The sequence below is a fragment of the Meleagris gallopavo genome, chromosome 2 (assembly GCF_000146605.3).
Source record: "Meleagris gallopavo isolate NT-WF06-2002-E0010 breed Aviagen turkey brand Nicholas breeding stock chromosome 2, Turkey_5.1, whole genome shotgun sequence".
Classification (NCBI taxonomy): domain Eukaryota; kingdom Metazoa; phylum Chordata; class Aves; order Galliformes; family Phasianidae; genus Meleagris; species Meleagris gallopavo.
In genome coordinates, this window is record NC_015012.2 from 58,053,821 (window position 1) to 58,067,696 (window position 13,876).

General features: G+C 37.5%; 1 protein-coding gene across 1 annotated transcript in view; it reads right to left on the reverse strand.

Annotated features, from left to right (window-relative positions):
* Positions 1-13,876, reverse strand: part of LOC100544435 (A-kinase anchor protein 7-like) — a 36,686-nt gene that overhangs the window by 9,226 nt on the left and 13,584 nt on the right. Inside the window, exons 3-6 of the mRNA XM_031552217.1 lie at positions 10,035-10,135; positions 8,920-9,053; positions 5,409-5,545; positions 1,587-1,747 (exon numbers count right to left, since the gene is read on the reverse strand). Of these exons, the coding sequence (XP_031408077.1) occupies positions 1,587-1,747; positions 5,409-5,545; positions 8,920-9,053; positions 10,035-10,135 (533 nt within the window). The remainder of the gene's footprint in view (positions 1-1,586; positions 1,748-5,408; positions 5,546-8,919; positions 9,054-10,034; positions 10,136-13,876) is intronic.

The window sequence follows — 13,876 nt, forward strand, 5'->3', positions numbered from 1 at the left end:
AAGCGTAGAAAAACATTAAACAGAAATTTGGAAAATGTGAAATGTACTCAATTTTAATTCAAAAGATTGTGTTCTAAATATTCCAAACTCAAAAATGTGCCAGGATGCACCAGAACACAATTCTGATGATAAGGGAAGCATTTTATTATTTGCAAATAAAAGATTATGTCAGTGAGCCACTGAACACGAGAGCTGCAGTTTTGATGACCGGTATTTCAACTTTCTTATTATTTGTCGATGTGATGAAAAAAACATAAAAAATGCTAAACATTTTGTTAAGGCATATAAGAAATGAATTAATGAGTTGCTAGAGAAAGCGCTGTATTAATAAAGACTTTCTCTATTTTTTATTCATTCTGGACTACACAAGAGATTTTGTGACAGCAGCAGTCTTTGCTGTTCTGCAAAATGTTCCATATGGGTTTTTGCATCATTAAGAAAGTAGAATGACTTCAGATTCCTCAAAGCACAAAAGATAATTCATCAATACTGCAGAACTCTTTTAAAAAGTGTCTTTTCAGGGAATAGCTGGAATTGCTGGGATTGTTTTAAAGTGCTTTAAAGGACACTGATGAATTAGTAATGTTTGCTGAGAATTTTTATTTAGTATCTGTAAACAACATAGTTTAAGTATAGCCTTGTAGACAGAAAAAAATCTCCACTGTACCTTATTTTCTTTGCTGTTTCTTAGCTGACAGTTATGACTTTTAATTTGTATATTCCTGCTGACTTGAGAACTCTATTTTAGATATGTTTGAGTCTGACAAAGACAGTGGCCTTAGTTCTACTGTTAACTGAGAGTTATGCTCTTGAATTGCTCGTGCAGGTACACGTGTGTAATAGTGTGTGCCTGCAACATTTTTCAGTAATTTCATAATTGTTACACAAAGGCAGTTAACACTGAACGAGCCACAGACTGGTTCCACAAGCCCTCCAAAAAAAAAACCTCAGGCTAAAGCTGCATGGACTCTAATTTGATTCCTTTGGTAGATCAATCATGTTCTGATTTCCCTTTATCCTCCAGAGGTGGAGAGAAAGTCTCGATTTTATGTATATACTTCTATATAAATATATGTAAGTATGTATACAATTCTGTGTGTACGTGCAGTTATACACAAGCACATAGTGAGATTTAAGAGTGATACATATTGCACAGAGGAAACACAAAACTTAAAGACTCCCAGACCATAGAAGAGGAACAAATACCACCAACTCTCAGTACTGTTCAGCATGAACACTAAAGACAACTATGCAACTTTGCAAGTCAGATAAAGTGCATATCAGCTGAGAAACAACGCAGTGTTTGAACCAAAACAAGGTAGAGTCTTTATCCATCTATAAACTTGTGCTGTGCTTTTTATATATGCTAAGTAAAAAGATGTCAGAGAATGGCACAGTAAATAAAGTCCCTTTCAGATATGTTGAGAAATCAATTGTGTAAGAATAGCAGTTAAAGGTAAGTCGCTATTGACTAAATTAGTACCAGCTTACTCACATTTGTGCTCTGCTACAATCTAGGTAAGGCTCGCTTCATAAGGTTGCTAGAAAGTCCTTAAAGCACTTAAGATTATATTCACAAGTTGTACCTGCTATTTCTGAAAGTATAGCTGTATGATCATTTTCTGCCAACTGCACAAATCCAACTTCATTTTTGAAATGATCAATTCCTTGAAAAGACAAATCCACAGTTCTTCCTTTTAGGAGGTCTTCTACAAAATCCTTGCTGTCAGAAAGAGCACCAATTGCTCTGTCAAGGGGAAAGAAAATGTCATAGTCAAATATTTTAATATTGTTTATATATTATTAATCTCTATACAAAAATATCAAAAGCATTTTTAGTACTAATGTACTATTTATTCAGATATTTCTGCACTACTTACTATCAGTGCAGTCAGCGTTCTCACTATTTTGTAATGGCAAACTAGTTCACACATCCTGCTGTAAAACTGTAGAAACAGTAAGGCAGGCAGCCACAGGTGTAATTCCTGAACAGAATTCACCTGAATGACTAGATATTAAGATGACAGTGTCTCTATTATTCTATGCATTGCATTTAAGATGATTGAGAAGCATGTTGTTTTCTATTCTTGAAGTAATTTACTTTTGTTCATGCCCTGCTATCTGAATGGGACACTCTTAGATTCTGATTCCTTCAAACTTGCTACAGAATGTTACTTAAAAGTATAAACAGATGTTAGTGACATTTTATATGTAATATAAAATTATATGGAAATTACTATTAAGCTCACTAGAGCAGACAGGAAAATAAGTATCACCAAAACCAATGCTTACTTTAAAAGACAGAAGTAGCATGCACAAATAAGCCACATGTAATTTAACAGCAGCAACACTCAACCTTCTAATCATTTTAATGAGCCCTATTAGGTACTTGTATGAGAACATGAAATATTTGTTTTGAATCGCTTCTGTTTTGAAATTATTCACAATCAAGAAGAACCCTATATTCTTAATGTCTTCTAAAGATCTCTTGTGCTCTTTAGTTCTAGAATTGGAAGTTTTCACTAAACCAGTGTTGGCTTTATAAACGCTAGATGGCAGTAACAGGATAAAAACTCTCAAGACTTTATTTTACTCTTTTTACAGCAGCTGGATGAAAGGCATCAGCATGATTTCTGACATGTCTGTATTTTTTATGCCTGTACAAACTATACAAGCATTTCTACACACTTTTTCCAGTGTGCTTAATAAGATGGAGTATTGAGAACTATGCAATTAATTGAAACAAAGGCCAGGTTAAGAAAGTTACTTGATTTCAATCAAGGATTTTTTGTCATGTAATAGGGAGTGCTTGCTTTCTTTACATTATTTTAAATCTCACGTTCTTGGTTTTATACAGTCTTAAATGTAAAGTGTATTTAGGCTGCAATTTGGCCTCCATATCTGTTAGAAAGCTCCTATGCAAATTGCAGGTCTGGATTCCTGTACAAAGAGAAGCTTAAAATACAGATCTTCCATTTCCATGTCATGCTCAATTGAATGTTATGTTTAGAACAGTCTTACATTTGGACTTCAAGTAGCATTCAACACATTTCATTTCTGTATAGACTGAGGCAATACATGATAGCGTAGAGATCTGAATAACTTAATGGATCCAAACTTATGGATCTGTGAACTCTTAGCTGCCCAGATCACTAGTTGCAGTTTGAGTTATTACTGTCACTCAATATTACACACAGGTTCTTTTGCCAGTCTAGATCTTGATTTCTTTCCAGTAATGTGGTATAAAAATTGGTGATGAAAAGAAAATGCAACTTTTCTGTCTCCAAGTCCTCACAGATTGTTAAAAAGAAAACATCAGTTACAAGAAAAATAAGAATCCCATACAATAGAAAATGCAACCTAGAATACCTGAGGACAGCTGAGCTAGATAGCTGCAGGAAGCACCTGGACAGGAAAGGGGAGAATCACTGGGGAAGCTGCTGACTAGAGAACAGATCCTGTGTTCCTGGACTGTGGAGTTCTGCTGGGAGAGGCAGAAAAGAACTCCATAAGCAAGTGCCCAGGTGGCTATCAGACAGCTGAGAGGAGTTCAAGGTGTGGCTAAGGATACTGAGTTTGGCAATATTTGTTTTAATATACAGTTTAGGACTGTAAAAAATTATTAATGACAAAGTATATTTGCCTTTGAGATAACCTCTCATGCTCCTTTTTAAAAAGTTCATACTTAAATGCCTTCAATAATAACCTTGTTCTCACTGTTTTCAACAGTTCTCAGGTGCCACCACAGTTTCCTCATCAACCAGAGCAGGTGTATCTACTCCAGGAGACAAAAGGAACATGGAGGAGGAGTCCAGCAGATCTAGGATACTTTGCTTTCCTTTCTGCTCCTGGTTAGCTACCTCTCTCTTTTCAGAGTGTTGAAGGAGGAAGGCTACAAACAGATAACTTCACAAGAGGAGAGGTAAGAACATGGAGGCTTCAAGGATTTAGTATTACAGCACTCAAGGAAACAAGGGTGAAAAACAAGCAGGGCAACTGATTTAGACACACTGGTATCTCATTATTTGTAAGCATTGTGTTTTCAGCAAAATACAGTCCACTACTTGCTGTCACTTTCTACCTTGAATTCTTTCTCATGAGCCATCTGTACTTCAAAAGCAAAATCTTTTGGGGATAAAAGTGATTTACCACACACACTTAATAGACATATTGTTTAGTAATTGTGTTACCGTAACTCAAGCAATATCTCACTGCACTTGTTAGTTACTGATCCAGATAATTCAGTGTATGGACTGCATGGCTTTTAAGATGATTAAGATATATAGATGATGGAAGCTCCCTGAAAGACCTCCTCTTGGGGAGATGGAAAAAGTGGGGCTTTTTTTTTCTAACAGAATTATAAGACTATAATGAATTTTGATTCATGAGTGATTCACAACATTGATATGTAAACTCTGAAGGATTCCCAGATGTTTGTATAATACCAGCAGGCTATTTATCACATTTTAATTAACATCAGTTGTCAGCTATTTATTTTTGCAAATACGGTGTGCATATATAGAGACAGCATATATATGTAAGCTACTAGACACCACGTCTATGTAGAAGCTGCCAAAAAAGTCCATGCAAAGCAGGACTGTGAAACACATTTTCATTTCAAGTCACAATTACAGCTAGACACGCAAAATACTATTCTAAACATTTGTAAATTACAGCTGTATTGACTTGAGTCGTATTCATATTAAGAACTTCACACTAACCACTGAACTTGTACCTTGAAGTAGGCTTGCCTGAGAGCTATACAACATCTGATAAGAGCAAATGCCGCCAAACCAAACAATTCCATTTTCATACAGCAAAGTCGCATATAACACTTACATACATATGTCTTTGTATTATACACATGCTTTTCCACAACTTTTATGCCTTCTATATGATCAAACATTCAGCTATTTACCTGAAGGAATATAAGGCAATATAAACACCTCTCTTTCAGTGTGAATATATTCTGGAGGCATTTAGAGGCATAAAAAACTAACTGCATGAGACTGTACCTTGCAGCTAAGGCTTATTTCATTGCAGTTTTTCATTGACTATTACTAACTTGGCCTGTAACACTTCCTGAGCTATGAAAATCTGAAAGCTCCTGTTAATCTGTTCAAAATTCCCTACAACCAAAACACAGTTTTGAAATAACTACTTTAACAAACATGAGATTTTTGCATATAAGTTCAGCATATGCTGTGGAAAAATTCAAGGAAAAGGTGTACTTTGGGCAGAGCTCATGAAGGAGCATGGTATGCAAATAACTAATATTAAATTAGCAATTTAAGAGCAACATGAATTAAATGTTCAGTAACTCCAGTAACTTAGGGCTTACAAAATGCATCCATTATTCTTTCTATTTGCAAACTCCACCAACAAAACTACATTTCCAAAATACCTACATGCTAATTTCTTCTTTGCTGGATAAATGCATCACTAACATTGTGACATGCAATGAACCACAGTGAACCATTGCTTTGGAAAGCCTGTCATCCTTCTGTATTATTGCATCTTGGACAGCCCGAACGTTGCCAGCAATCTGGGAAGACAGAGACATAGAAACAATGGTTAGCCAATACAGTTACTGCATCCCATAATGCAGCTGAACAAGAAATAATGCAGCTGAACAAGAAAGCACACAAACTGAAGTCAAATGTTTATGTAGAAATCATTCTTGCAGAAGGAACTTTTATCCTGCAACAAAGCTATGCAAGCTGATCTGAGTAAGCTCAAAGCAAATACAAATGCAGTGATTAACAAAGAAGTGGACACTCCCCATCACATCAGAATAGAACCTGGTTTCCCTAAGATTCCTAGAGCAGCTTGAGGTCATGCAGATTGTTGTACACTGACAGTGGCCCAGATCAGAGACTTCTTTAGTGAATTTCTCTACTGTCTGTTGAGTGTGTATGTGCTACGTACAGACAAGCATCTGGAAAGTGGAAGAGGTCTCTGGAGGATCAGGCCTATTTTAAACAGAGAATATTCTGATATGTATATTTGTGTGTGTGGAGATACCCAACTTATAATTCTGATCTTCATGTCCAAAAGAAAGTACAGTGTACATATTTTCTTCAAAAATTTCAATGAATTTCTGTAACATTTCGGCAGGTCTAACACCATCAGTCTTCTTTAAAAGTATCTGATTTGTATTTTTCTCCAGTGAAAAATCTATGCTTTATAAATTGTATCCAAATTGTTTACTGTGCTTGCAATTAAGATAGCTGTTGTATTGCAGTAATTTAAAAAAACATGCAGGAATGCTTGAGTCTATGAGTAAATCAAATCCAATAACCTTGACTAACTGGCAAAATGAGTTATTTCTTTAAGCCACAGTAAGCAAAGACAAATCAGCTTTGGTGTACATAGTCTAAAAGAAGCATGTAGAAACCATCAATCTGATTTTTATTTGAAACTCGCTGGTGAACGTTTAACAAACATACTATATGTATTGACTTTTATAATGAGCAGAAGTAGCTATGAGGCTTAAAATAGCTGTATTTAGTTATAATGAACATATACATTTCCTGAAACAGCAAAATGTAATGGGAACAAGCAGTACTTTTGTGACTCACATTGTTAAGGTAGGTTTTGCCATGCAGTAGTTTAACCTAATACATTTAGTAGCTCCTTCTTTATTTATGTATTTAGAACATAAAGCACCATACCCATTAAAAGAAAAAAAAATTATAACTGAATGGGATCAACTCTAGGGAGAATGGTAACGATAAAGAAAAGTAAAAACCATTTGCCAGGAAAAAAGTGATATTCAGAATCTACAAAACCAGAAGTGTTTTTAGTAGCGTAACACATTGAATAAAATCACACCAACACTCCGATTATATATCATGTTGTAATAAGATCATTTCTTTCGTGTGTCAGAACTTATCCTAGCTATATGACACACTTATTGTAGTTTCAGATGCAGGAGAAATTTAAGCCATACCCTAGCGCTGATGAAGATCAGCACTGTTCAGCATTCGGATTAGAAGGCAAAACCTCACTCTGCCTCACCTGTATTGTTTTCTGAGTAGTGCATCCCAGTCCTTTCCTGCTTATGTCCTTAACTCTCCTTGCACTACCACCAGTTCCCCCTTTAGCTATCATACCACACTGACAATTTCATGTAACTTGAGATTTCCCAACTTAAAGAGGTGTCTGTCCCAACTGTTCCCCTCTCAAATTATTTTTAAAAATTCCCTCTGAATAAGGACTCAAATATTGATTTCAATGTAGCCTCTCCCATTACTTAGAATACCTTATTCCAAAGAGTAATAAAGTAACTTAGTTTTGTTTACTGAGCACTACTGGGAAGTAGCTTTAAAAACTTAACAGCTTATTGCCATTATAATCAAGACTAAAAGACCCTCAGGGATTAATCTAGCCAGTGCTAACGCATCAGGTGAAAGATAAGTTTTATCAGGTACAATAATCATCTATTTAACCATTTTTTGCACAGTTAAAAATACGAATTCAATATAAATCCAAAATGAATGGAACAGCACGTTTTACTTCATTAAAATGAAAGCAAGGAAAATGTTTGACTTCTGAGAGAACAGTTCATTACGTGTTTCAGAAACAACCCTTACTACAAAATGGTTCTTTGTGTAAAGTTCAAAATACTATATAAAATATGAAGAAAGAGCAATTATGCCTAAAACACTTCACTGGAATAAAATTAAATTCTCACAAAAGGAAGACCTCTGATTGCTAACTGAAATACTACTAGTAATTACCAGATCCCCGCCAGCTATCAAGAAACCAGATGTCTGAAGTCTGAATTTTGGCTACTGTTGCCTAAACAAATTCCAACATGTATTTTCTACTTTGATAACAACTCTACATCCGAGGCAAGTGTTAACAAAACTTTCTAGTAGAGTCTTGGAATTCCTAAATGCTCTGAGATCTAATACATTTGTCCCATTACCTCCGTAAATGAAAGAAGATCAAATAGACAGCATATTAAGAAAGAAGCATGTTTAGTTAAGATTTTTCCACTCCATCAGCAATTCAGTAACAACTGTGAGCAGTAGTTCTCAATTATCAGATTATATAACTCCTACATTAATTGTTGTTGTTAAATCATGGAAGAGACAGGAAGAAAAGATATTTCAGAGCAGGATGGCATAAAAGATCAGCAATGGTTGTCAGGCTATCGTAAAACTATCCTGAAAAGGGAGGGTTTCTGCCATCTCCACATAACATTTTCTGAAGAATCAAAGACTGCACTGTAATTTCCAAAACTAGCTTACATTATTTTCATTGCAGATTCTCTCCATTTTTGACTTTCACGAAAACAGACAGATGTAAAATGAGTTAAAATTCACCTGAGAGGTATGTTACTGTTAAATTAAACACGTACTAATTGCAGGAGAATAAGTTTTGAAGACTTTGCTGCACTTCTTGAATCCATTTCAACAGCTTACTAAAGCAGTAGCTTGTCTGAATTTTAAACAAGGTAATCAGTTTTATGGGAAACTTTAAAAACTTCAAAATGTAAAATTAAAACAGCAACAGATCCAAATTTAAAATCCCGTGTATATGGAGAGCTAGAAATATTGCAGTGATTTTCCTATTAAATGGAACGTCTTTCTTCCTTATTCCATGTGAATGACAAAATAAGCAACACTGAAACAGTGCAGAGGGAGAAATTAAGGCAGTTTCAATCAAAATAATATGAGTTTTGCAAGAGAGAATAAAAAGATAACCTTTCTTTAGTCTTTCCCAGATGAGTAATTTTATTCACAAAGATGTTAGTTAAAAACATTAACTGATAGAATAGGCTGCTAATGTTCTTCTAAAAATACCTGAAAAAATGAGCTTGTTCAAGCTCAAACACTGCTCTTCTTACAAACACATGCAGCTGCTGAAATAATTCTAGTTATACCGAATTACTGTAATAAAGAATATCACCTCTGGATTAGTAATTGGAAGAGAAATGAAATAATTTGGCTGGTACTGTTTTTTCTTTTTCTTTCTTTCTTCTCCCTGTCTTCTGGAACTTCCTTTCCAGTAATCCTCTTCCTTTTCTTTTCCATGTTTATTTCAGAGGTTGTATGACACTGCAAAAAAAAAAAAAAAGAAAATAGAAAATACTTTCAGCATATAGACAAATCAGAACAAAGATATAGTTAATATCATACCCAGTAATCCTTAATATCACTTCAGTCAGCTGACTGGACCACATCTTCCCAGGCATCTGATCTGCTCGTGCACTGAACTGTCCGTCTGGGATCCTACTCCAGCCTCCATTAACACAGCCACACAAGTGGAGTACCATACTTGAACTAACAGTACATCCACGCAGGGTTTATAAGCTGTTAACATACATACATGGCTTCCAAACTACAGCTGTGTTTCATTTAGCCAAATTGTTGCAGTGCACTAGGCCAGCAACTTCAGCATGGACGTGAGTTCAGAGCAATTCCCCACATACTGCATTTTACAATATAAAACAAGATATGTGGGATTATTAAAGGAGAAGGTTGTGGTAGACTAGGAGTGGCCAACCCACAGTTTGTGGACCAAACCCAGACAGAAGAAAATTTAAGTCTAGTCTCTCATCTTTTCCCTTCTCAAAGACCCCTTCCAACATTTAAGAAAAAAAAAGTGCATATTCTCAGTTTTTGTGTGTATCATGAATTACTCTTCTTGCAGCTTATTTCGTTTGCAGCCCCTCCCCACTGTTCAATAACAAGTGCACTTCTAGCCACCTGCTGGGAAAATACACATCTGGAAGACAGCTCATAGAAGCCATCACTTTGGCAGCTCATATATAGTAATGTGAATAGACGTATATGAGACATCATTACGTTGTGGCTCATTGCTTCAATTAATCACAAAACATATTTTTAAAACGCTCAAATATCTACAGGACTGAGGACTAATAAACTGCTGGACTTGGTTCTGTTTGCAGGGAGACTGTACTCCACATGCCCAGCCTACCTGTGCATTCCAACAGATAGGATCAGGAGCTGTGTGCAGAATATGTCTATTCTTTTACACTATTTCCATTTAAATACACTTACTAGCAAATTCATCTTCAATATCTGTATCAGCAAATGGCATTTCTGCCATCAGAGAATCTACTGAGTCAGCAGGAGGACATGGCTTTTTTCCCTCTTGTGTCCTTTTTTATTTCCTTTAATAATTTTCTTCTTTTGCTGCATATTTTCCAGCCCATCTGTAATATATTTAAATAACACACTGGGTATGAGTTTTCAGTATAAAGACCTACATGACATTATACATAAGCAATATACAAAGCATAAATTTATCTACTTCTCAGCAAATAAATAATGACATGAATCTCTTTTAAGAATGCTACTCTTCTTCCTTGATAACAGATCAGTAAAAATACTTCAACACTTTATGTGAAACAGCATAAAAAGAGAGTCTAGCCTTCTACATTTAATAAGTTATGGTTTTGATCCATTCTAAGTAAATGCAGTTAGAAGCAAAAAGGACAGTTCTGACCAAGTATAAAACGATACAAGTCTTCATATATCACGTACAGTTCACTCTGGATAAGAGTAATGGTATGTGAAATTCTGTGCAGATAAACACTAGAAAATTATTTCCAATGTAAACAAACACGCTGAAAATGTGGCATGAAGGAGCAGAAAGGGAATCCTACAAATTCACATAAAACAAAGAGATCTCAGCTGACTTCATCATGCAGGAGCGAGATGATTATTCTAGTCCTGCATCTCCCACACAGTGTAATATGTGTATTAAACTACACCGTAAAAAATGAAACATCAGTATCTCCTCTAGCTACAGAGAATGTACACACAACTAGACATCCAGAAATATTCTCTTGGGACAGCTCCACAATGGGATTACTGTAGTGGAAGAAGCCTTGTGTCAGAATTGCAGTTTATCCCAGGACAGCTCATTATGACAGACAACACACTTTGAAAGCTTCTCTTGTGACCAGTACAGATAGTCCAAATCTGGCCCAAGGGGAAAAACTGGCAGCACAAGTGCATATTATGCTACTGTGGCATGCAAAGCTATGCTACATGTGTAAAATCAACAGTATAGAGCCAGTCTGGGCTATTGGGATGATAAGCAAAAGAAGAATCTGGTTACATGCTAACTCCAGCCTAAGGCTGGGAGGTGTAAATCACTATGTGGTTGTGGTCTGACACCTACGTTTATGCCAAAGGCTAATAAAAAGAAACAAACTGTTTGGAGTGGCTGCTTGTTCCTTCCGTAGACAATAAAGAACTATGTATGACAAAGAGATGTTAAAGCAACAATAAATTTATTACCTAACATTTAGAGTTAAGCTTATGTGCTGGTGATCCACCAGCATACAGAACATAACATTTTCACGTTTTAAAATGGTCACAAAAGGACAAAACAAAAACCCATGAATCTGACAAACAAGGACAGCTGGGGCAGAAAAGTTGTCAACAAGATTCAGAAATGCAAAACCATTAAGAGCAAGAGGAATTTGGTACGGTAGCATCAGCTGCGGAACAAGGATTCACCTAAATCTGAGGAGTGTGTATTGCAGATTATGCCCTCCTTCTGCGCTGTAGACACAAAGCACAGTATGTGCTGAACAGCAGCAGGTGGGCAGAGCAGGGGCACAGCCTATTAGCGACATCCCTTCCCAAACACAGGCACTGCTTCTCAACTCTGCATATCGAGATCCCGATCAAAAACTCTATCCCACCTTTTCCTGAATTAAACATTAAGGAAATCACCAACAAAATCCAAGATTTGTATCCTAGTCACTAAAGTAACGTGAAAACAGGACTTTCCAACTTCCTGGCAAAATGTTGATAATCTGAGACCTATGTAACTGGAAGAGCTTCCACAGCAACTCCTTGTCCACTAAACACTAAACTACTGAAGGATAAACTTTATTCTTAACTGCATGAATTTCATATATGAAAAGGCATCTATGCTATTCCTATATTTGCCCTAGAGCGATTACTGAGCTATCATTAAGCAGTCACTGCTGTTCATGAAGATGAGCCACCTGTTCCTGCAGAAAAAAAGAAGAAAACAAAACAAAATAAGCTACATGTCATAGAGAACACAAAAGTAAGGAAAAACACTCTCATTGTACTCCTTTCTCAGGCCTCCTCTCTTCACGCTTAGTTGCAGGAGAAACAGTTTTCGATTATTTTACACCTGAACATCAAAAACCACTCAAGACTAGGTCTGTGGCTGCTGTTTTCCATGAATAGTAACAAATAATGATTGGGGTTGGAACTGGATAGGCTTTAAAACCCCATCCAACCTGGGCTGAATCTATTGCTGCTGTGGAAATGGCTCTCTAGGCTTTCTGAGCCCCTACTACTGGCACAAGCTTCACATACCCAGAGAACTGTAGAATCAGAAAGGTTGGAAATGACCACTAAGATCATCTAGTCTAACCATCAACCCATAACCACTATGCCCACTAACAGGTTTGAAAGTACTGTATTTACACATTTCTTGAACACCTCCAGAAACAGTAACTGCACCACTTCGCTGGGCAGCCTGTTCCAGCACTTGACCACTCTTAAATAATTCCTAATCTTCAGTCTGAACCTCCCATGGTGCAACTTGAGGCCATTCTCTCTAGTTCAATTTCTAGTTTCACAGGAGAAGAGGCCAACCCTCACTTCACCACAACTTCCCTTCAAATAGTTGTAGAGAGCAACAAGGTCTATACAGGATGATCCAAGGGCGGGAGCACCTATTCAATGAAGATAAGCTGAAGGAACTGAGCTTGTTCAGCCTGGAAAAGAGTAGGCTGCGGGGGAGACCTGATTGTGGCCTTCCAATTTTTAAAGGGAGTTTATAAACACGAGGGAAATAAACTTTTTACAAGAGTAGACAGTGATAGGACAATGGGGAATGGTCTGAAACCAAAGAGGGGAGATTTAGATTAGACATTGGGGGAAGTTTTTCATGGAGAGAGTGGTGAGGCGCTGGAACGCACTGCCTAGAGAGGTTCTGGGTGCCTCATCCCTGGAAATGTTTAAGGTCAGGCTGGATAGGGCCTTTGGCAACTTGATCTAGTACTTCATCTAGAGGTTGGCAATTCTGCATATAACAGGAGGGTTGGAACTTGATGCTTGAGGTCCCTTCCAATCCAAGCCATTATATGATTCTCAGGTCTTCCCTGAGCCTCCTCTTCTCCAGACTAAACAATTCCAGTTCTCTCAACCACTCCCCATAACCCTTGTGCTTCAGACCACTCACCTTGACCCTCTCTGGACGTGCTCCAGGACCTTGATGACTTTTATTATAGTGAGGGGTCCAAAACTGAACACTACTTGAGGTGCGGCCTCACCAGTGCTGAGTACAGGGGACGATCACCTCCCTGCTCCTGCTGGCTGCGCTATTTCTGGTACAAGCCAGGATGCCATTGGCCTTCTTGGCCACCTGGGCACACTGCTGGCTCATATTCAGCATCGATCAACACCCCCAGGTCCATTTCCTCCACACAGTCTTTCAGCCACTCTGCCCCAAGACTGTAATGTTGCAGGGGATTGCTCCACCCAAAGTGTGGGAAACAGCACTTTGTCTTCCCAAACTTCATCTCAGTGGCCTCAGCCCAGTGATCCAGTCTGTCCACACCCCTTTGTAAGGCCTTCCTACCCCCAGATAGATTGACACTTCCTTCCAACTTGTTGACACCTGCAAATTTACTGAGGGTGCATTCAATTCCCTCGTTCAGATCGTCAATAAATATATTATTAAACAGGGTCAGCCTCGAACTGACCCAGCTAAAGAAATCTCCTTTAAATAACAAGCCAGAAAGGGACAGGTGTAGCACTTCGCACAGCCAGAAAGCGCAAGCCCGATTAGGCTTACACTGAGCGCTCACAAAACCGCTCACCGTTGCCCCGTGACCGCAGCT